Source organism: Nannobrachium achirus (assembly GCF_963921795.1).
Source record: "Nannobrachium achirus genome assembly, chromosome: 15".
In the NCBI taxonomy this organism is placed as follows: Eukaryota; Metazoa; Chordata; class Actinopteri; order Myctophiformes; family Myctophidae; genus Nannobrachium; species Nannobrachium achirus.
Window position 1 is genome coordinate 5,409,895 of NC_137822.1, and position 23,039 is coordinate 5,432,933.

Here is a 23,039-nt window from a genome sequence, read left to right on the forward strand (position 1 = left end):
GTGACCATTAAAAGTAAAAAAAAAAAAAAAAAAAATCCTAAAAGACATAATAATCATAATACTGTATAGATTTAAATATAGCCTATTATTCAACATTGGCATTCCTGTTCTACTGCAGTCTGCAGACCTAAACACTATGGACCAGAGCTAAGATACTGCAGGCCCACTTCAGTAACAAGTTAACTGTGCCCGGGGGCACAGTTAACTTGTTACTTGAGGAATGGATCCATACAGCAATGCATGATAGTGCTAAAGCAAAACGAATAACAGCTGGCTTGATGTTTCCCCCTGTCCATGGTCACTTTTAAGCTGCCATGCAAAGCTGATTGTGCAGAAAATGACAACAACAATAAAGAACTGATGACACAGAAGTCATATCAAGGGATGTGCCAGGGGAAGAGGAGACTGAAGCCCATGATGATGCAGATGTTCAAACATCTCACACTGTGTACTGTACACACCTGTTAGAGAAGAACTGCTTATCAATAAGCAAACATCAAATAGCAAGAACAGTCCAGGCCCATTAGACCAGTGGTTTGGCTTTCAACGCTTTTCAAATCAAGGTCCATTATTTATTGGTATTTGAGCCACGGACCACCATTTGATGAGATTTAGTCCCTCAGACCCCAAACTTGGAATATTTTGTTATCGTTGGATACGATTTTGTCCATAATTCCATGGTGTATTGATGTTGGTACCATAGGAGAGATACTTGATCAAAAATAACAATTCATCTACATTCTCTAATTGTGTAGACTTCTTGTAATGCAGACGTTTAACAATAATGTATCCCTTCAGAGCGTATAATGCTCTCAAGAGTTAAAGATCTATATAAGGATCTATTTGGTTACCAACTCTCCATCATTTAGCTGGGGACCACCTGGAACCCCCTGGAACCCCCCCTAAGGAACCTTTTTCATTTCAAGCACCCGCAGCTTGAGAGGGATTAGTCCACAGACACCCAAATGTTTTTTTTAAGGATTATTGAATGCTTTAACTCTTGAAGAATAGCAGATCTGTGAGCTTGTAGATCTGCCATTTTTGAAAAGCCGTGAAAATGTGTGCAAAATCTTTGAATATAATGTATTTTCAAAGCGAACGTTTGTAACTCCCTGGAACTAAATATTTTGAGAAGGGGGTCCGTGGACAAATAAATATAATTTTGGGGGTCCTTCACATGAAAAAGTTTGAGAACCACTGACATAGTAGTCTCTCAAGAACAGACTAACTGAGCTCCAGTTATGTGAAAAGGGCCTTTTCTTTGACGATGGCTCGCCAGATTGCTGACATAGAAACATAGGTTTTTCAGAAAACCTTCGAAGGATTCAAAAGACACTTATAGAATCGGGTCAAAATTCTAATTTTCACGATTTTTCAAAAATAGCAGATCTACAAGCTCGCAGCGCGGCACTCGGTGCCGCGCTGTGAGCGTGTATATCTGCTATTTTTCAATAGTTAAAGCATAAAATAATAATACACTATAATGTGTACCCGTTCTGAATCTGGGACCCACATTTTACACTGTAACATGCTCAGAGTTGATTGAACTCTGAATGTGTACAATCTGAACCAAATGGATGCATAAGGGCCCATTTGGTTCAGTTTGTACACTCTTTGTTACATATATATATAAAAAAATATAAAAAAAGGCATTTGTATCTTCTAAAGCCTGAATCAATTTTCTGAACTATTTAGACGTACAGACGGAAACAGATTGTCTGAACATATCCAAACTCTTACTTTTCAGGATTCAAATAAAAAAAAGCAGATCTGTAAGTTTAAAAGGAGTTGCAATGGGACATATTTTAAGCTTTTAGATCAGCTATTTTTGCTTACTTTGTGTGACACTGTAGTATGGTTAATCTATCGGGGGAAAAAACGTAAAAGAGTAAAAATACGGAGATAACATAACATCCCTGAAAAATTTACTTGGGGCCACACAAGTGAATCAGACAAGATGAGATAATGATACTTTGTTCTGAAAGGAATATCTGTAGCAACTGCTCAAAACGTCCCCCTAGATTCAGTGAAAAAAAGACAATGCATTTAAAAAAAAAACAAAAAAACTAGGACAGAGGTATTTGCATGAACTGGTGAAGGGAATTCAGTTTATTAGGCTACAGTCAGCTTGAAGTGAACAGCGTTTGAGAGGAATTCACATCTTACCACACCTTTGGCAAATGAGAGAGAAAGCAGCTATCAATAACTAAAATGCCAAGTATGTGGCCACATCCACAGTTTTATATACAGTAAATAAAATAGATATAAAACAACTTTTAACATCGATGTGTGTGCATTTGGCCAAGTTGTTGCTGTTACATGTCAAATCGGTGTTTCAATAAAAGTGCATAGTGTCTTCACTTCTTGACTTCTCCCAAATCATCAATGCTGTCATCATCCACCTAAGAGAAAAACATATTGGTATTATTGTGTTGTTGATGTTCCTGTGTATATCATTTAAAACCGTTAGTTGGAATCCCAGTGGTGTGATTAAATAGGTATTTTACAGTAAATACCAAGATCTTCCATAATTTGACATGATACATCACATGATTTGTTTAGCACATTATGTGCCTACCGTATATACAAATAACGAATATGAAACCTACAGTATTACTGGTCTTTCACATAGGCGATGGAGCGTCACTTTGCATCTATACTGCCTGCCGCTGCACTCAAAGTTCAACTGAATTCAACTCTGTCCATTCCAGTCACTGACCTTTCAAAGCGCAGCAAATAGCTAGCTAGAAAGGGCAGGGCTGAATGAACTAACATTGTGAATGCATAATGTGTGTGTACCGTATGTGAGACCACAGAACACTGTGGACTACTGTGATAAATAAAAGAAAAAGAAAAACATAAGCACTATATTACATTCATGATATCTACCATATTATTACTGCTAGCTCGCTACATTAGCTATTGATAAGATACTACAAACAAAGATGGCCGGTATACGGTTGTTTAAATCCCCGCCAATATTTATTCCTTTGCTCTCTGAACATAGGGACAAGCTGAATACAAGATGCAGCTCAGGTGCATATTATGTGAAACATCAGATAGTATTTCATTGGAAACTTGTATTCCAACATAACAGCATGCACGGGGAAAAATATAACGGCTAATCGATACAATAGAACAGTGGTTCTCAACCTTTTCAGGCCGAGACCACCCAATATAACAATATTTGAACTGGGGACTCCCCTACCCTGACACGTAGGAGTTGAGGCGTTACATTTTGTTGGACTCTGTTACACAGGTAAACATTGTGAAAATAGCTCATCTACAAGCTCACAACGGGGACTGGGCATTGGTTCGACCTCCCGTTGGTCCGACCAGGTTAACATTCACCAGGTTAGAATTAACCAGCGTCGACAGGTTAGCATTCACCAGCGTTAGTTTTACTGAGGTTAGGGTAAGGTTTAGGTGGTCGAACCAATATCATGTTACCCTCACAACACCTCGCGTTGCAAGCTTTCTATCTATCTTATAACATGTTTATAATATTTGGCCCAATTTAGCCAAAGTTTGACCAGAGAATATAGTAGTTTGTCATTACTTTGCCTTTGTATTGTCGATTTGTTGTTTATTGATTCTTCTGTCAAGCGCTATACAAATAAAGTTTATTATTATTATTAAAAAAGGTGCTTAAATTGTCACTTTACTGTCATCTACGGACCCCACCAAAATCAGGCGGGGTGACCCACAGGTTGAGAACCACTACACTAGAGGACCGTTAAAACATTTGACCAGTCAACTTTGAACAATGTCACAAAATAACATACCTCCGGCCACTTCTCTTGAATGACATCAATAATGTCATCTGTAAAGTCTCCCTGAATAATGATCTCATCCTCCGCCGTCACTGAGGCACCACATGAGAACTTCTGGGCAAAGAATCGCTGCGCCTCTTTAAGGTCAATATCTGAAAACAACAAAATATTTACATTAATACACTTTATTCAGTGACCGTCTAGTCTACTCGTCTTCAGCAGAGGACTACACTTGAGTTCCCACTTACCACTGTTGTCGAGTGTCGACTATGATGAAAAATGTTTGTTAATTACCTTTTTCACAGACGAAAACTGTATAAAAAATAAGCTACGATGACTAAAACTAAGAATAAAAGCATTCGCTATTTCGTCAACAAATAAAAAGAAGACTAAAATGAGGGACTAGTGGAGTCTTCTCCACTAAAAGACAAGTCATTTTATGTTTGGTTGCGCTCGGGTGTTGCGCTCTGAAAATAGAACTACAAGCTTGTAGAACTGCCATAAAATCATCATCATCAAGGCCTGCCAAAGTACATTTTTGTTGACAGCTCAGATGACTAAAATGTGACTAAAACTAAATCAAAATGTCAACACTGCTTCGGTATAAAACGACAATGTAGTTCACACTTACCAAATGTATTCAAACCACACACCCGTGTGACATATTTCTTCTTGGCTCTTGGGATTTTCGCTATTGAAACTTTTTGAGGCACGGTCTTCTTTTTCTGTTTAATCTGGCCTCTGCCTCCTGAAAGACACATAACAACGACCGTTAGGCTGCTAGATATTACTATGTTCATTATAACAGTGGCAAAGGCAGCTTCATACAAAACCCATTTTATTATTCCTTAAAGCAGTGGTTCTAAAGGTAGTTGTTCTAACCAAGCAGTTGGTTGAAATAGGCTCTCCAGCCGATAGCTAAATCTTGCACAAGAATCTCCATGAATTCAAGGAATACATTGCCCTCCTGTGTATAGCTGAATAGGATGGGGTACTGTAAGTCTACGTGCCTTTATTTTACTCTAGGTCTACACACAGGTTAGTATGGTGGTACTTGAAGAGACAGATATTTTCTGAGGTGGTACATGGTGTAAAAAGGTTGAGAGAAAAGAAGGGCCTTAAAGAAATACATTTCGGACAAATATTAACCATATAAGTCCTATTTTATGTCACACAAAAATAGCCAATCTACAAGCTCACAACAAATTGCGGACGTGACGCGTTGTGAGCTTGCTATTTGATATACTGGCATGTCCAAATAGGGACGCCAGCTTTGCTAGCGGTTAAAGGGGGAATGTGGGGTCATGTAATCAGTGACATCATGAAGGTGTACTCTTTAGCTTGCAGAGTACACCTCACATGACCACACAATCAATCCTCCAGTTTTAGGCAACACAGAAGGCGGAGACCCCTTTCTTATTTCCACACAACAACTCTTAAAGGGGATGACCTCCCATTTTCAGTAATCAACTATATATTTTATATATGTTAATGTTGATGAGTGAACATTAGCCCAAGTGCCCCCCCTCCTGTTGAGAGGGGAACGGAGTTTGGACGATTTGGGGGTCACGTGACCAGTGACGTCGTCAAGTTGTGAAATGCAGCCTGCCTCCATACGTTTCAGTGGGATATCAGAAACAGCGCGACTTCAATTTAAATACAGAGCCTTTTCAGCCATGTCAGTTGTTTTATGTACAAGGGCTAATATGTCTTGTGAGCTAGAATATGTATCCATATGCCATCCAAAACGAGCAGGATCTACTCCTTCTGCTATTATTACTTTGTTTACACGGAACGAGGGAAGTAGGGCGGAAATACATGCCCATATTTGGCGGAACGTGATGACGTTTTTCAAAGAGCGACGGACGGCGCTCAGAAGAGGGAAGTCAAATGCGAAAATCAAAACAATCTAGGAGACGGATCCAGGTCCTCACCATGCTCCTCAAAAGATTTTTTTGGAGAAAGTGTGTTTATCTCTCACTTTGTCTGTGCTTGTTTCTCTCTCTGTCCGCCTCGTTTCGTCCATCTGAGCTCCGAGAGCGCCGATGCGGCCGTCGGTCGCTCGTTGAAAGACGTTATCACGTTCCGCCAAATATGAGCATGTATTTCCGCCCTACTTCCCTCGTTCCGTGCAGAGCCTTCTAATCAGAGAGTCCTGCCACTGCGGGGTCAGAAACAGCGCTGGTCACGTGGTTCATTGTCACTTTACACCTCATAGACTTCAATGCATTTTGTAAACTTCCGGTTCGCCGTTTGTCACTATACGCCAATAGATGTGTGCGTAGAAGACCTGGCCCCATGAAGTGAACGGGAGTGACGCAACTCTTCATTCTAGGGCTCTGGTTCCGTGTAAACAAAGTAATAATAGCAGAAGGAGTAGATCCTGCTCGTTTTGGATGGCATATGGATACATATTCTAGCTCACAAGACACAGCCCTTGTACATAATACAACTGACATGGCTGAAAAGGCTCTGTATTTAAATTGAAGTCGCGCTGTTTCTGATATCCCACTGAAACGTATGGAGGCAGGCTGCATTTCACAACTTGACGACGTCACTGGTCACGTGACCCCCAAATCGTCCAAACTCCGTTCCCCTCTCAACAGGAGGGGGGGCACTTGGGCTAATGTTCACTCATCAACATTAACATAATATAAAATATATAGTTGATTACTGAAAATGGGAGGTCATCCCCTTTAAGGTATATTAATGACATAGTTCAAAGTTGAAAATGAGTGGTACATTTTAAGTAACATATCAACACCTTGTTATAAAACCTAAACAAATCAATGATCAGATTTAAGACAAACAAACCTCTTTTCTGTTTCTTCTTCTCCTCCTCCTCGCCGGCAGGGGGAACATCTCCACTTGCAGTTTCCTGCTTGGGTGCGTTTCCTTCAGGGCCAGTAGGACACAACACAACAAGCAAGGAGGGGTCACTACAGCGCCATCTACTGCATTATTTGCTGCAGTCAGACAATAAGGACTTTGGATCAGTGGTTCTCAAAGTGGAGTGGGATCCTTTATAATATTTTATATTTAGAAGAAAAAGGTCCTTTTGCACAACTACAGGTGCGTGGAGCAGTGAAATTGACAAGGAGGAGAATTAAAGGGGAGTCCCACACACTTAAAATACTTTTATTGGTAGGCTAGGCAACGTTGCGGTCACTCAGACTGATGAGGGTCTGAGTGACTGAAACGTTGATCGGAAAACGTTGAAATTGTTGATCCGCAATTTTTGAAAATATTTGAAATATTATTTTTCATATTCTGAATCATACAGAATTGAGAAAAAAATCTCTTCTGTGGGTCCTAGGCGCGACACATTTTGAGAAGTAGAAAACTTGTTTTCACGGCCCTTTAAATAATGTGGCTAAAATGTCAAACGGAACTCAACTTACCTACACTCATCCTAGCAAATACATCTGGGAAGTTCTTCTCAAGCCACTGCCTACATTTGGCAGGTTCAGGCATGTACTCACAGTACTGGAGACAGAGCAGACAGGGTCAAAATGACAATACAGTCGAGTAGTTTCTCGTCATCACCAGATTTTTAGAGATTTCCACCTAATCTCATCTGGTGACAACTAAAATGCAATGTAGGGGCTAGAACTGAGGATACAATTGGGAAATTAAAATAAAAACAAAACAACAGCTTTCAGAAGTAAAAGACTTTAGGTTAGTACTTTTCATATAGAACGGTATCACAGGGTTTCAGTGGGTGTATTTTTTCCCCCGCCGTTCTAGCCACTACATTGAATTAAGATTTCCCCATGATCAGCTGGCTAGGCAAGACTAATATACAGGTTATAGTCGCAGTGTCGCACACTCATTGAACATTCAATTTTTGAAGGTATCGTATAGTACACTGAGTGAATATGTATGTTTAACATGACAATTAGGGTTAAAAGTTGGAAACGTACCTCCGTAGGCAAGGAGCACACTAGACGACAAGGGGGGAAATATATTGATTAAACACATGACTTGTAAACAGATCCAGTGAAAACGTTCTTAAACAGGCATAAGAAAACGTGCAATATTCTAGGCCTCATTCATCATCAATTACCTCCACAGTACAGAACTTTCAATGGATACTTGGAATCAGAGTCAGCGGTCCCATGGTGATGGTGGTGGTGGTGGTCCCCTTTGTTTTCTGGAGAACCTGGCTCCATCTCAGTAGCAGCCATATGATAATTGTCCTGGAGACACACACACACACACACACACACACACACACACACAGAGCTCTGGATGGTGAAATACCCCTCATATACAATTTCCAGACATAAACATTTCACATCTTATTCAGCAGTTGCCATAGTAGCATGAATGCATGATGGCATCCATTTTTCTTGGTTGGCCCAAACCCAAACGAAAGGCCCCATAATAATTCATGACGTTGCTGCCTTCCATTTATTGACAATCTGACACAGAGACAACAACTTCTTAGTCATTGTGCCTGACTTGAGTGTACTTGACCACAATTGTCCCTGAGCTTATATTTGTACACTCACTAGTTAAAAGAACACTTGGGATTTGTGTTATCAACCATTATCCACACAAAGCCGTGTAAAATAATATGCCATATGCTCCTCCTCGCACACTTGCAGGGAAGGGAACACTATTTTAGGCTTTATCATAATAGCATCATACAGCTAACACACATGCGGTCATAGCTGCGTTATTCCATGGGATTGCCAAGCAAAGTTATCATGTTCATATTAATGACACAATGCTGTGTTGACGACATGGACAGAGAGTGAATTCATGGCTTCATTCATTCATAATTCATTCATTCATAAGCGTTAGTAAGCACTATAGCGACACATACACACAGCATTGTGCTAGCTAGCTAGCACACAACATGATCATATATAGATATTGATCAAAAGAAACAATAACAATTGCCCAGATACCCACCTCTCGAAAAGCTCTGTGTTTATAGGGAAGACGCGTGCCTTTCACCACATGAATAGAACTTTTGTATTTAGATAAGAGTTGTTTTTAGATGAAGAGTAGTTGTGATAGTTTGAGCACGCCTCCGACTGACTACAAGTCGCACTGCTTCTTCTCACCCCTTGATGGCGATTATGGTGAATTACTGCCGTCTACCGCTTTGGTGGCAGTAGTTTGGACTCTTGCGGTGCAATACTGCCACCTACTGTTTGAGATACGCAAATCCATTCACAGAATAATTGCACTGTGAGTGCTGCTTTGATTGATTGAACACTTTATTAGAGGTTTGCATAGGAAAAGGAAGGAGTTTGATGACAATACAGTTCACTGGTACAAAGTCAACTAAAAGGATCAACTCTTCAAAAAAGCTTTGGGTTTGTTTAAATTGGGGTCCTTTTTTAAATTCATATAACATTGAATGACAGACAAATCAAACACAGTACTATGCAGAAAATATAAGAACAAAACATTGTAAAACACGATGCAAAAAATACATTTACAATAGAAAGGTCAGGTGGAGGTAAAGTTTTCTGTTACCAGTTTAGAGTAGCAGCCACCTCTAAGTGGCTTTTCAGAGTTTAAAGGAAGTCAGAGATTTACACACAGACAAATAAAACAGTAGCAGAAAATATCATACAAATTTAGTAAAAAAATACAATCATTAATGCTGGTATTTATAGTAGAAAGGTCAGTGGGAGGAAAGGGTAGGCTGTGTCTTTTTTACAAGTTTCGAGAAGCAGCCGTCTGTTTGTGACTTTTAAAGGAGGGTAGAGATTTACTACTCTTCTTTAAGGCCTTCAGTAGGGCGTTCCACATTTGTGTGGCATAGCAGGAGAATTAATTAAAACCTTTGAGCTAAATCTGTGTTGGAAGTGATCTGCAGAGCTGCCTCTGGTGTTGTTTGTGAACATCCTTGACGTTTTGGAAGTATTTTGGGTATCTTAGTGGTTTAGTGTATCGTGTACACCAGGCCCATTGCAAGATGCTGTACCATGTTAGCTACCGTGAGCCACCTGACCCCACACTTAAAAAGTTTGTTTTGGGCTGTTTGGAACCTTGTTTGCCTTGGTGGACTCCATAGTCAAAGTGGGGCTGAATGAGTGCTCTTGCTAGAGTCTTCAAAGTATTTCTTACTGACCAGCAGGCGATCCTCTGTAAAAAAAAAGTTCTTTGGTTGATTTTTTTGATTACCTTAGTAGTCATTTTGGAAATTTAGCCTCTAGGATGCAACCCAAGTAGGCAATTTAGTATTTTCTTGTTATTACTGTACAACACTTTGACTGTGAAGTTATCAACCTTGCTGAGGTTGTGCAGAGAGGAGTGCAGATCTCATTTAGTTCACAGCTAAGGGCCTTTTCAATCTGCAGTTTGTCCCGAGACAAGGAGAGCCGAGTCATCCGTGGCACCAACAGGAACACATTGCAGTCACAAGCAGATGACATATCATTTTATTTACAAATATTATAAGGAACCCTAGTAAAATGTTTATCAGTAAATACATCAGTCATTCATTTGTCATGTTATACATCATTCTTCCCCTTTGTCTGAAAGAACACAAATGAGAACATGTTTACATGTTGCTTGAATGTCTGGGGCCTGTTTCACGAGACCTATATTAGGGATAAAGCCTGGATATATCAGCTATATATCCTGGATCATTAACCATCCTGGATCATTAGCCAGGATCAGCGCTCAATCGGTATCATGAAAGCTGAATTATCTCGGCAGATTAGCCTAGACAGTTATCCTGAATATGATAAGCTGGGATTCAGTTTAGACCAGGCTAACTGCCAAGCTTTATTAATCCAGTGCCTTGTTTTGTGAAATAGCTGTTAGTCCAATGTTGACTCCATTTGTAAACCAACAACTTTTTCCACAGTAAATTCAACAACTATGTTTGTATATGTACTCATTTTAATTACCATGCATTATAATCAATTTAATTATAGGCCTATTACTGAAATAGTGTGTGACCATGACCAATGACTCATGTGATATGTCATTGTTAGTTAGCCTACTCTGTTATAGGCACACTATAGTTCCTATTGTTGTTAGATGTGAGTGTGACATACTTAATTCTGCTTTCGTGAAACAGGCCCCTGGTTGTGTGTATTCATTGTTTGTTGTGAGTTCATCTATAAGTTTCATTGTTCTCGCCCTCTACTGTAGACCACACTGGTTGTTGTCAAACACTTTCATGTCATGTATGTATTTGTATGAAACGTGCAATGTAATACAGTTTGTTTGATTGATTGGCTGATAGTTGTTGATAGAAGAGCGCATGGCTTTACTTCCCTCCCTCTGGAAGAGCTGCTGGCGGCTGCACACCTATAGGACACACAGCAGGACACCATGACAAACCATGATTTTCTTTCCACCCAAAGACATGATGATGAGGTATTCTTTCCCAAAAAGTGTACAGAAAGTTTATGTGGCCACACCCACTAGTTAATTAATATGGCAGCCATGTGGATGGATCGCAATGTGTTTTTATGTATATGCTTAGATAAAATAGGAGTTGACCATGATTTGTTTCAAATATAAAGTGCGTTACAAAGATTTTTATTATTATCATCATTATTATTGCTCTTACCCCCTCCCTCCTGGAAGGCCTGCTCAAGCCCAGCGAAACCATGTATTCCTCCTCCTCCTCCTGCCTGTGAACATGTTGAACAATGTGGAATTGATATGAGCAAGTCAGCAATGATGACAAAGTTAAACACAAATGTTCGGTCAAAGCATGGCAACGGCAAATCAGAAACGTCTCAAACATCAGTGATACAAAGTGTAATAAGATAGATCAAAATAATACCTGCTGATCTTGAGGAGCCACCATCTGCAGGGCATCTGCCTTGACTCTTGGTTCTCTGCGGATCTTTCTGTATCTGAGTTGATATTTTGGGAAAGAAGGGGGAAAAAAACATTATTGTTTAGTTAAATGTTTAAATATTTCTCAATAAAATGTCAAATTGAAACACGAGAGATTATATATATAGAGGGAGGGATTGTAACACTGCACCTGATCCAGCCATATGTCATTGCAGCCAGAGCCAAAGCAACAACCAGGACCACAAGGGCGAAGATAACATAATAAAATGTTTCCATCCTTTGAATGACTGAGGGCCCTATAAAATCACATGAAAGAGAAATGTGCAGGCGATAAGCTATAGAAATGTGAAAATGTGAAAATAGTGACAATAAATGTTTCCTCAAAGCAACTCAGTGCAGTGTAGAGTACTTACTCGTCACAATTACACAAGTAGACGCAGTCTTCGTCTTGTTCACATGTTTCGCTGTGCAGATGTACACACTTCCATTGTGTTCCATTGTCATCGTTGGAATGACGAGAGTAGCTGTCTGAATACCACTCACCAGCGCGGTATCGGATCCGGCCTCGGTCCAAGTGACATTCGATGGAGGGGAGCTTTCTGCCTCACAGGTCAAGTTCAGGGTCTGACCTTCCTCCACTGTGGTTTCACCAATTATTCTGGGTTGACGCAGTCCTGACACAACAAACACAAATGTGTATTTTAAAACAAAGTGTTCATTTACAAACATAACCAGATGGGTTCATTTGGTTATTTGTAGGCCTACACACTTCAGAGTTTAATTAGACGATAAAAGTAACAATAGTTCATACCTGTGACATTGATGGGCTTTTTAAGGTCAGTCCTTATTTCTCTAGGACGTCCATTCCATTGACCGTTGACTCCAACTTGATAGGATCCAGACATCCAGATGCTGGGGTCATTGATGCGGATGCTGCAGTTCTTTTTGCTGAGATCTGGCTCCAAGAGGGACACTCGACCCCTGAACTGGTCCGTAGTTGCATTGACATCCCCAGAGTCGAAAATGGTGTCATCCTCCTCACACTGACGTCCAGGTTCACACTTCCTCAGGATTACAGACATGGGTTTGAATGCAGGACGATGAGTGAAAGTACAGTCAATCACATAACTGGTCCCAGGTTCAGCTGTTATGGGGTCTTCGTTGTAGATGATGTCATCAGTAACATGATCAGTGTCTGTTTAAAACAAAGACAGCCTACTGTAAGCAAATATCTCTGAGTATTTTAATTTCTTATTTTCTAAATATATTTCATGATGAATTGTGAGATAGATCAAAATAGCATGAAAGGATCTAGGATCAAGATGAAAATAGATGCTTCCTCAAAGCAGCTCATGCAGTGTACAATACTTACCTTTCACAACTAGACGAGCAAACGCAGTCTTCATCTTTTCCAGATGTTTCGCTGTGCAGATGTACACACTTCCAGATTGTCCAGTTGTCACCGTTGGAATCACGAGGGTGGCTGTCTGAATACCACTCACCAGCGCGGTATCGGAGCCGGCCTCGGTCCAAGTGACATTCGATGGAGGAGAGCTTTCGGCCTCACAGGTCAAGTTCAGGGTCTGACCTTCCTCCACTGTGGTTTCACCAATTATTCTGGGTTGACGCAGTCCTGACACAACAAACACAAATGTGTTATTTTAAAACAAAGTGTTCATTTACAAACATAACCAGACGGGTTCATTTGGTTATTTGTAGGCCTACACACTTCAGAGTTTAATTAGACGATAAAAGTAACAATAGTTCATACCTGTGACATTGATGGGCTTTTTAAGGTCAGTCCTTATTTCTCTAGGACGTCCATTCCATTGACCGTTGACTCCAACTTGATAGGATCCAGACATCCAGATGCTGGGGTCATCGATGCGGATGCTGCAGTTCTTTTTGCTGAGATCTGGCTCCAAGAGGGACACTCGACCCCTGAACTGGTCCGTAGTTGCATTGACATCCCCAGAGTCGAAAATGACGTCATCCTCCCCACACTGACGTCCAGGTTCACACTTCCTCAGGATTACAGACATGGGTTTGAATGCAGGACGATGAGTGAAAGTACAGTCAATCACATAACTGGTCCCAGGTTCAGCTGTTATGGGGTCTTCGTTGTAGATGATGTCATCAGTAACATGATCAGTGTCTGTTTAAAACAAAGACAGCCTACTGTAAGCAAATATCTCTGAGTATTTTAATTTCTTATTTTCTAAATATATTTCATGATGAATTGTGAGATAGATCAAAATAAGATGAAAGGATCTAGGATCAAGATGAAAATAGATGTTTCCTCAAAGCAGCTCAATGCAGTGTACAATATTTACCTGTCACAACTAGACGAGCAAACGCAGTCTTCATCTTTTCCAGATGTTTCGCAGTGCAGATGTACACACTTCCAGATTGTCCAGTTGTCACCGTTGGAATGACGAGAGTGGCTTTCTGAATACCACTCACCAGCGCGGTATCGGAGCCGGCCTCGCTCCAAGTGACATTCGATGGAGGGGAGCTTTCGGCCTCACAAGTCAAATTCAGGGTCTGACCTTCCTCCACTGTGGTTTCACCAATTATTCTGGGTTGACGCAGTCCTGGTGGCACAAAAAACATAAAGGTCTTATTTTAAAGCAAAGTGTTAATTGACAAATAGTAACCAGACGGGTTCATTCGGTTATTTGCACACACTTCAGAGTTAAATTATACTATAAAAGTACCAATTCTTCATACCTGTGGGTTTGATGGTCTTTTTATGGTGAGTCCTTATTACAGCAGGGCGCCCATCCCTTTGACACACAATTCCAACTTGATAGGATCCAGACATCCAGATGCTGAGGTCATTGATGCGGATGCTGCAGTTCTTTTTGCTGAGATCTGGCTCCAAGAGGGACACTAGACCCCTGAACTGGTCCGCAGTTGCATTGACATCCTCGGAGTCGAAAATGACGTCATCCTTCATGTCACACATAGGTTTTGAGTCACACTTCGTCAGCCTTACAGACATGGGTTTGAATGCAGGACCATGACTGAAAGTACATTTAAACACAGCGCTGGTCCCAGGTTCAGCTGTTATGGGGTCTTCGTCATAGATGATTTCCTCAACAGTACCATAATCAGTGTCTGTTTAAAACAAAGACAGCCTACTGTAAGCAAATATCTCTGAGTAAATTATATAATTTCCTTTTCTTATTTTCTAAAAATACATCATGGTGAATTGTGAGATTGTTCAAACCAAAACCTTTTAAAAGTTTATACCGTTAACTAAATAAAGTGTGTGTGTTTGTGTGACAACACAATATAGTCTATGATAAAGATTAGCCTACCTCTTGCGTCACTTATCACAACAGCATAGAGCAGCAATGGCATTAAGGTGAAAACCAGATACTTCATTCTTCTACTGTACTTCCACAGTCCACTGTGTTCCTGTAAAAAGCACAATGCACAAAGATATTCTGTAATTAATTAAAACTTGAAACTTACAGCACATACATCATTTTCTAGACTATGAAGAATAACAAAACAGATATTGCTTCTTTAATATTGAGTCACAAAAAAGCTATCTCAGAAAGAGGTTTCATGGGCATGTGGTACTTTGGCTGTTGTTTGGCCACTAGAGGGCAATGTCAACCTATGTGATGGACCAGAGACATTAGGCCTGCTGTTACATACACCTGTGTGATTCCCACTGTGGGGAAGGTGTTGTTTATTGTGATCATTATTATTGGAAGTGGATATAACATTGTTCATTCAGACTTCTATTATGTTCATTTGGGACCACTTGGAACCTGAAACCAACCAGACCACTGCTCTGATATATTAATATAATTGAATTGTGTATGTATTTTTAGTAGTTATATTGTGTGACAAATTGACCAAACTCTTTTAGTTGTTTTCTGAATGTGTTCCTATATCATATACTGTATGGGACATACTGTATATATATACAGTATGTGCCATACAGGGTATAGGAACATACTGTACCCAAAACATAAGCCATTTCACTCAAAGCCTCATGAGGAAACACTTTCAAATAAGCTTTTCACACAGAATTCATTTTTCATTTGAACTTAAATGTGCTGTAATGGTGCCCCCCCCCCCCCCCCCCCCCTGCAATGGGGAGTTTATTCCAGGGAGTCAGGAGGGAGTTGTAGCTACAATCTAGCTACAATTTACGCATAACTAGACCTTGACCGTCAATGTTCTCTTTCTCTCAAACACAATCAAATTAAACTACAACCAACGCACGTCAAAGTCAAAGATCAAAGCAGCAGTAAGCTCTTGCCAGTGATTCTCAACCTTTTAGATATAAATGATCCCCAGTTTGATGTAGGCATGATGATTTAAAAAAATATCTCTCTCACACTGTTAAAACCTCAGTGTTAATGTAACCAATTTGTAAATGAGAGAAATGGAACCAAATGGACCATGTAAAGTGTCTGGGTGGGCCCTTAGAATCAGAATTCTAAACAAAAAAGTCAGCAGATAGATACATGTAGCCTGTATAGTCAGTATTCAATGTTGGATGTTGTTTGTGATTTTATGTTTTTTGTACTCACACCTTTGGACCAAATGAATTTCCCTGAACGGGATAATAAAGTTTACCTTGACCTTGACCTTGAGAAATGATATGGGCTGGGGTGTAGACTACAGGCCTGTAAGGGTCCATTTGGTTCAATTTGTTCACTCAGAGTAACACACCCTTAATGGTAGATACATTTTAACCCCTGGTGATCCCCGACCTGAGAGCAAACAGGTGGATTATGAGACAATGGGCCCTGTCATGGACCCATCCCACCTGGGCAGACAGACACACATAGGCCTACAGTAGTCTACACTGACGGACTTGCATTCAACACCGCAATAACTATTTTCAACTGAAGAGCCACACACACACACACACACACACACACACACACACACACACACACACACACACACACACACACACACACACACACACACACACACACACACACACACAACGCTAATAATAATACGATATTACAACACAACTGGGTTGGGTAAACAGGAGGATCGATTCGAGTGCATGATGGGCAACAAGGAATAGTGCCCCACCCAATCCTGCAAGTGCAACAACTGTCAAAAGCAAGCATGAGGTTAGGCCTAGAGCTGCATGCTTTAAAGGGCCATTCACACTACTAAAACTATAACTATAATTAAAATATGAAAACTAAATTGCATAAAAAAAAAGACAACGATATAGTTATTTATAAATAGGCCGGTGGCAAACAACACATAAGTTATCATTTATAACAATGTCCAACGATCACGAATTAGTTTCTCCCCCCTTCACTCTCCTTAAAAAACATATAGGCTATAGGCCTCAAATCAAACCGAAGTATAAGTTGCAACTTGCAAGCGGGCAAGTGACATCCTTTTTAGAGTTTGGCCTGTGTCTTCTCCGACTACAGACCATAATAGGCCTAATGCCCCCCAGCGTGCGTGACATTCATTCTGTTATCAATGAATCAATCAATGATTCAATCAATCAATCAATCAATCAATCAATCAATCAATCAATCAATCAATCAATCAATCAAATAGCCTACGCAAAAAAAAAAGTGCACATGACACGACATGAGGAGGAGGATGTAGGCCTAGGCTACTGAAACCAGAGTTATAGGCTGAAACTCTGAGCACATGGATCAATGACAATAGAACTGCAGACCCTTAGGCCTAATGACAACTTGACAAGTGGACACCAGCAGTGCTCAAGCACGCACGCAAATACACCAAACATCACATGAATATAGTGACCTGTCAAGTGCCAAGAGACACTAACACTTTCATTGATGGACCGGATCAAAGAAAGTTGTGTGTATAGGCCACTAAATGAAAAGTAGGCTATAGGCTAAACGCTGCTCAAACACCGAATTAGAGACTTTATAAGCAATGGTTCGGACCATAGGCCTTATCCTGAACTTAAGTCCCAAACGCCCCGTCCCCCCATAATTATTCGTAGGTCGTCAGTCTACCTGTTAGACGTGCAAACGAGTTTTAAGCCTGTTATAGGCCTATGGGAAATTCCATATTGTTTATAGGCTAGCAGATTGAGAGATAATGACAAAATATGCATTATTACCTGAAATTATGTTCGTCAGTTCGTGTCTTCTCGCTGTCTTGCAGGGAACCAAAATGAAGTCTCGTCATGTCATGGAATGTGTGATGTCTGAAACCAGCTGCGTCCATGCAGTTATTGGTGGTCACGTGGTAAGTTAAGTTTGATAAGAAAAGAAACATTTTAATAATAATGCCCTTGATGTCACATGATGTGTGTCACCTGCATGTGTGCGTGCGTTGCGTGCGTGTGTGCCGGGACAGAGTTCAGTTCAATTTCCAGCTCTTTTGGACAACAGGCTTACATGTGCATAGTGCATTAGTGCAATTTAAGCAAGACACAATCACAAAAGAGAAAAAATTAAAATAAAAGGAAAAGTCCAAGTCCATTTGACATAGTATCAGTGTCCATATGCGGAAGGACAGGTGAGAAGCATAGAACCTTACCTCTTATTATAACTCTATGAACCTTACCCCTGGCTCAACCCACAGTAACTGCACCATAGTGTGGTTTACAAATAGCCGCCTACTACATTATTTGATGTTCCAATACATTATTTGTAAACCATAAGCAAACGTTTCGTTTACAATTAATTAGTTAAACAAAAACTTCCATACTTTTATAGTTCTAGGCTCAATCAGTCAGTTCTTTGTGAGGACACAGATAAACAAATGAATAAAACAACAACAACAAATAAAAAATATTGTATTGCCTAGCCTATACCTTATGGGGAAAATGTAAAGGAGGTGGGGGGAGGACATGCGGTAGAAGGGCTGGGGCCCTCAATCTCACTGAAGAGGGATGGATGATGCCCAAGGTCGCTGTCCAGGGTGCTGTTTTTTCTGTCTGTAATCCTTGTGAGCTTGTCTGCTATTTAAAAAAGATATTTATGCATTTTATACATTTGACAACTTGTCAAATGACTGAGACATTCTGCACAATGAGTAGGCCTATTTTGTACTTTTAGAACTTTAAGTACATTTTGATACAGATACTTTTGTACTTTTACTCAATAGGCATTTTGAATTCCATACTTTTACTTGTAACAGATTATTTCATTGCACTAGGCCTATTGATACTTTTACCTATAGTACAAAATGTGAGTAGGCTATTGCCACGCACATACAGAAGGTGTAGTAGGCCAACATCTACCTGACTTTTGTCGGTTCTCAACCACGATCAGATCTGGCTATGTGTCTGCCATGCTGAGTATTATACTTAAAATGTTTCACTTATTTGTTGATACTTTGTCAATAGTTAATTAATACATTAATTAATAATGACTGTACACAATTTTGTAAATAATGAGTATTAGTTTGGGCTTTAGAGGTGCAATACTGCCACCTACCGTTTTAGATACACAAATCCATTCACAGAATAATTGCATAGGCACTAGGCAGGAGTCCTGGATGGTCAGGCTTCTGCTGATATGATGTGATCGTGTAACTGGCTATGAGCCTGCATGGCCACTGCTTGAGATCCTGGCTTGATTTGACGTTCCAATGTGGGTGTTGAAAAAAGGATTGGGCTCATAAGGGTTTCTGTTAGATTAGATCAGTCATTTAACCTGTAGTGGTATTTAGCAGTAGAACTGCCAGTTTAAAAGTCTTTGTCACAGTTTCATACAGAATATTTATATTCTGCCATGATTGCCTGTCTTCTCAAGCTCAGTTAATTTCACCTTTATTTCCATCCAGTAGGCTATTTAGGCCAACATTTGATTTAACAGACAGTTGAAGGTATTTCGTGGTTTACGTTCGCTTACATTCTATTCTATCCATTATTCCTTTATAAAGCATGATACATCATTTAACCCATTATTCCTTGAAAGTTTTCAGGTGTACATGAACCCTCCTGGCGCACAGCCAGAGCAGCAGGTCATTGGGGATGTTTCCACCTGTGATAGAAAGTAACTAAGTAGCCTACATATACTTATTTCATAGCCTACTCCCTACTGTATTTGTACTTTACTTGAATATTTCCAATTTCCAATACTTTTACCTCTACTCCGCTACATCTCAGAGGCAAATATTGTACTTTTACATCACTACTAATTATTTGACAATTTTAGTTACTATACTTTGTAGATTTTGATTATTATTACAAATCATACACATTAACCACTTCAACATCTGCAGCTCTGTATACATTTCGGCCATTTGAAAATTGCCGATCTACAAGCTCGCAATGCGATGCATTGTGAACTTGTAGATCTGCTATTTTCAAAATATTTGTATACATTTGAAAACTTGAAATGAGACATTCTGCATAACGAGTACTCTATAAGCTTACAATGTGTGTTGGGTTTATGACATGCCCATAGGGACACAGGGTTAATGTGGTTAAAACAGGTTTTAATAACTGATTGTTGTTAACCTCAAACAATCGTCAATTAATTGATAGCATGAAAAGCCATATTAAAATCCACAGAAATGCATGTTTGTTTATAACATTTGAGAAACACATTTGTGTAGCATAACAAAGATAGAATATGAAATAGAATATAAAATAAAATGGAATATTACAGGGGGAAAAAAACATTAGCACTTGCAGCATTAAGCTACATTCTTGAAATGGGAATTGTAATAGTAAAACAAGTAGGCCAGTCCAAGCGTAGAACAGTCATCTTCAAACAGCTATGTCATGTCACTGGAGTTATTAAATCATGTTTATTACATTTCAGACAGCATGGTCTAAAGCAGTTGTTCCCAATCCCCCAGGGGGGGCTCAAATTATAATTCATCATGCAACCAAAAGTAAACAAACCTTAAACAATATAAAAGTGTACATGGGTATATGGATTTGCACATGTCTACAATTTACAATGACAATTTAACGACTTCTAATGACCCGACAAACACCCTCCCTAAATATGATGATGAATGGTCCTTGAGCAAGGCAACCTGAAAACATGCTCCAGCTGTTTATTGGCTAACGGTTGTCAAAAACAGTTGATAATAAACAATTGGTCGATAACAGTTTGACTTTCAATATATACATGAATAAAAATATACAAAGATTCAGAAAGTATCTGAATCTATCCAAGCAGTCATTCTATTTTCATTTGAGTACCACTGGGGACGAAGGTCAGAGAGACAGTACCGTCTACTTGACAGGCAGTTCTATATTTCTTCAGCAACTTCATTGCTGCGTTGCGTTGACCGATTCGCTTCAAGGTCTCCACCATGACAGCCACAGCTCCGTCTTCGGTGTAAACAGCCACCATCAAATCCACCGTTTCTTCACGACTTTTATTCTCAAGACGTGAGGTAGGAATGGGTTCAAACCCTGCTATCCTCAGTGGTTGAGAGAGGTGCCGCTGGAATCTTTGAAACTTTTGTGCATCCAGGGCGTTCAGAGTTTGCAGAATAATGAAAGAAATACCTAAACGGCCACTGATGCTATCACAGTACATATATGAGTTCACCATCTCCTTTGCTGCATGGTGTTGACCCATTTGCTTCAGGATCTCCACTGCAACACTTAAAGCCCCATCTTCAGTGTGAGCACCGAGCATCAGATCAATTGTTTGCTCCTGAGTTTTATTCTCAAGAAGGCCCTTCGGAATGGCTTCAAAAACAATCACCAATTTCTGAGAGAGCTGCTGCCGGAAACGTCTGAAGTCTTCATCTCCCAACTCCTCCAGGGTGCACAGGAGGAGGTCTCTGGTACTAGAGATACACAGGTAGTCATTTACGTTTTCGCCAGTATATTTCTCCATTAACATTTTTGCTGCGTCATGTTGACTCAACTTCTTCAGGATCTCCACAGCAACTTCCACAGCTATGTCTTCAGTGTGAAACTCCACCATCACATCCACTGTTTCATCACAACCTTTGTTCTCCAGGTAGCTCTTAGGAATGGCTTCAAACTCTGACATCACATTCCTAGTGAGATGCCACTGGAAACTTTCAAATTCTGCTTTTTTAAAATTTGCCAGGATCCACAGGATTCTCTCTCTAGGCTGTAGAGGGTTGTGCCGGCTTTCTGTCCTAAGCCTCTTCCTGGGGGTGTACCGGATTTCTGTGCTAGATTCCATCTTCTTGGTTCAGCTAAATTACAGAAAATCATGGAATGTGTTACTTGATAGAATGGACAGGATTGTTATTTTACTGGTTAAACACACTCAGTCAAAATGTGCAGTTAAGAGAAATAGTAAGTTAGAACACATTTCTATGTTGTACCCCTGGCCTAAGCTGTTAGTGGAAAATCAATCTCTTAACCACTTTCAACCTGGTGTACCCATTTCTGGCATGTTATTAATATTAGGAGAATGGTTCAAAAATAAAGTTTCCGAAAATATATCTACAAGATCAACTTGTGTCTAGAGGTGATGTGATAATGTAGATCGACCATTTAGATTTTGTTTTAAATAGGGTTGCCATGTTTCTGAACGGTCTATAGGCCACCTTAGACACAGAGCGAGTGGACAGAGACAGTGCCATCTTATAGCATTAGTGACTATAGTGAGGATCCATAATGAACAAAAGGTTGAAAGGAAGTGGAACACAAAACCCTATTTAATCCTTTTCAAAAATGGCAAATCTACAAGATGATTTATGCACAAATAATTCATCAGTAGGCAAGTTTGGTCATTTCAAACAAGCAGTTAGAGAGGAAGTAGGCCTTAGACCTATACGTATCAATGTTACTCTCATGAAAAGCACTTACAGTAGGCCTACTATTAAAAAATCGAATAAACTTGAATTACACCATGCAGGGTTGACTGGAATCTCAGTATGATTGATCATGATTGATCTGTTTTATACTTACATTTTTAATCACGGCTCTGAAGCGTAGTTGGATTCCTCTTCTTACTAGCAAGATTGGCTCTTAACTGGTGGTAACAAATAACAACCCTTGAAAAAGAGGCCTATGTACCTAGCAAACCATGCGATGGAGAAAGAGCACTTTTTGTTTGTACAGCGACAGATATAATTACACAGACGCAAACCATGCAGTGGAGAACGAGCACTTTAACTTTATGCTCGTACAGCGACAGAGAATATGAGAGAACTGTTTTAACCAACCGATCGCCTCACAATACAGTGGTTGGGGAACCAGTTGTAACAGGCTTACTACGCAGCTGTGACACACGCTGCAGCAGCATTACACTTCCATACCCGCCCCTTCCTAGGCTGAACAATCATTGACATACAGTTAAGGCACTCTTTGTTATCACTGTTACTATGTGATCCTGGTTCATGTAACACGTGCAGCACAATGGCAGAGTTTCTGCCTGAAGACCAAAAGTCAATTTCCCAAGTTGAAATGGGGGATTGCCTCTTACTGTAGTGTTTAAGATCTGTGCTTTCATGCACGCATTTACCACAGTTACCCTGGCATCCCTTTGGGCCTGTCATTATAGTCGAAAAAGATTTTAAAAATGGCAGATCTACAAA

The 23,039-nt window shown here is 40.0% G+C and overlaps 1 protein-coding gene across 3 annotated transcripts in view; it reads right to left on the reverse strand.

Annotated features, from left to right (window-relative positions):
- Positions 1–2,088: 2,088 nt before the first annotated feature.
- The window catches only part of denr (density-regulated protein), a 38,254-nt gene continuing 17,303 nt past the window's right edge, over positions 2,089–23,039 (reverse strand). Inside the window, exons 1-8 of one of the 3 annotated variants that reach the window (XM_080742461.1) lie at positions 8,694–8,838; positions 7,840–7,972; positions 7,697–7,716; positions 7,175–7,259; positions 6,588–6,668; positions 4,405–4,521; positions 3,786–3,925; positions 2,089–2,402 (exon numbers count right to left, since the gene is read on the reverse strand). In XM_080742461.1, the coding sequence (XP_080598587.1) occupies positions 2,358–2,402; positions 3,786–3,925; positions 4,405–4,521; positions 6,588–6,668; positions 7,175–7,259; positions 7,697–7,716; positions 7,840–7,960 (609 nt within the window). In that variant the 5' untranslated portion in view covers positions 7,961–7,972; positions 8,694–8,838 and the 3' untranslated portion in view covers positions 2,089–2,357. Of the gene's footprint in view, positions 2,403–3,785; positions 3,926–4,404; positions 4,522–6,587; positions 6,677–7,173; positions 7,260–7,696; positions 7,717–7,839; positions 7,973–8,693; positions 8,839–23,039 lie in introns of those variants that run through there. The other 2 variants (XM_080742459.1, XM_080742460.1) reach the window with 2 other exon arrangements.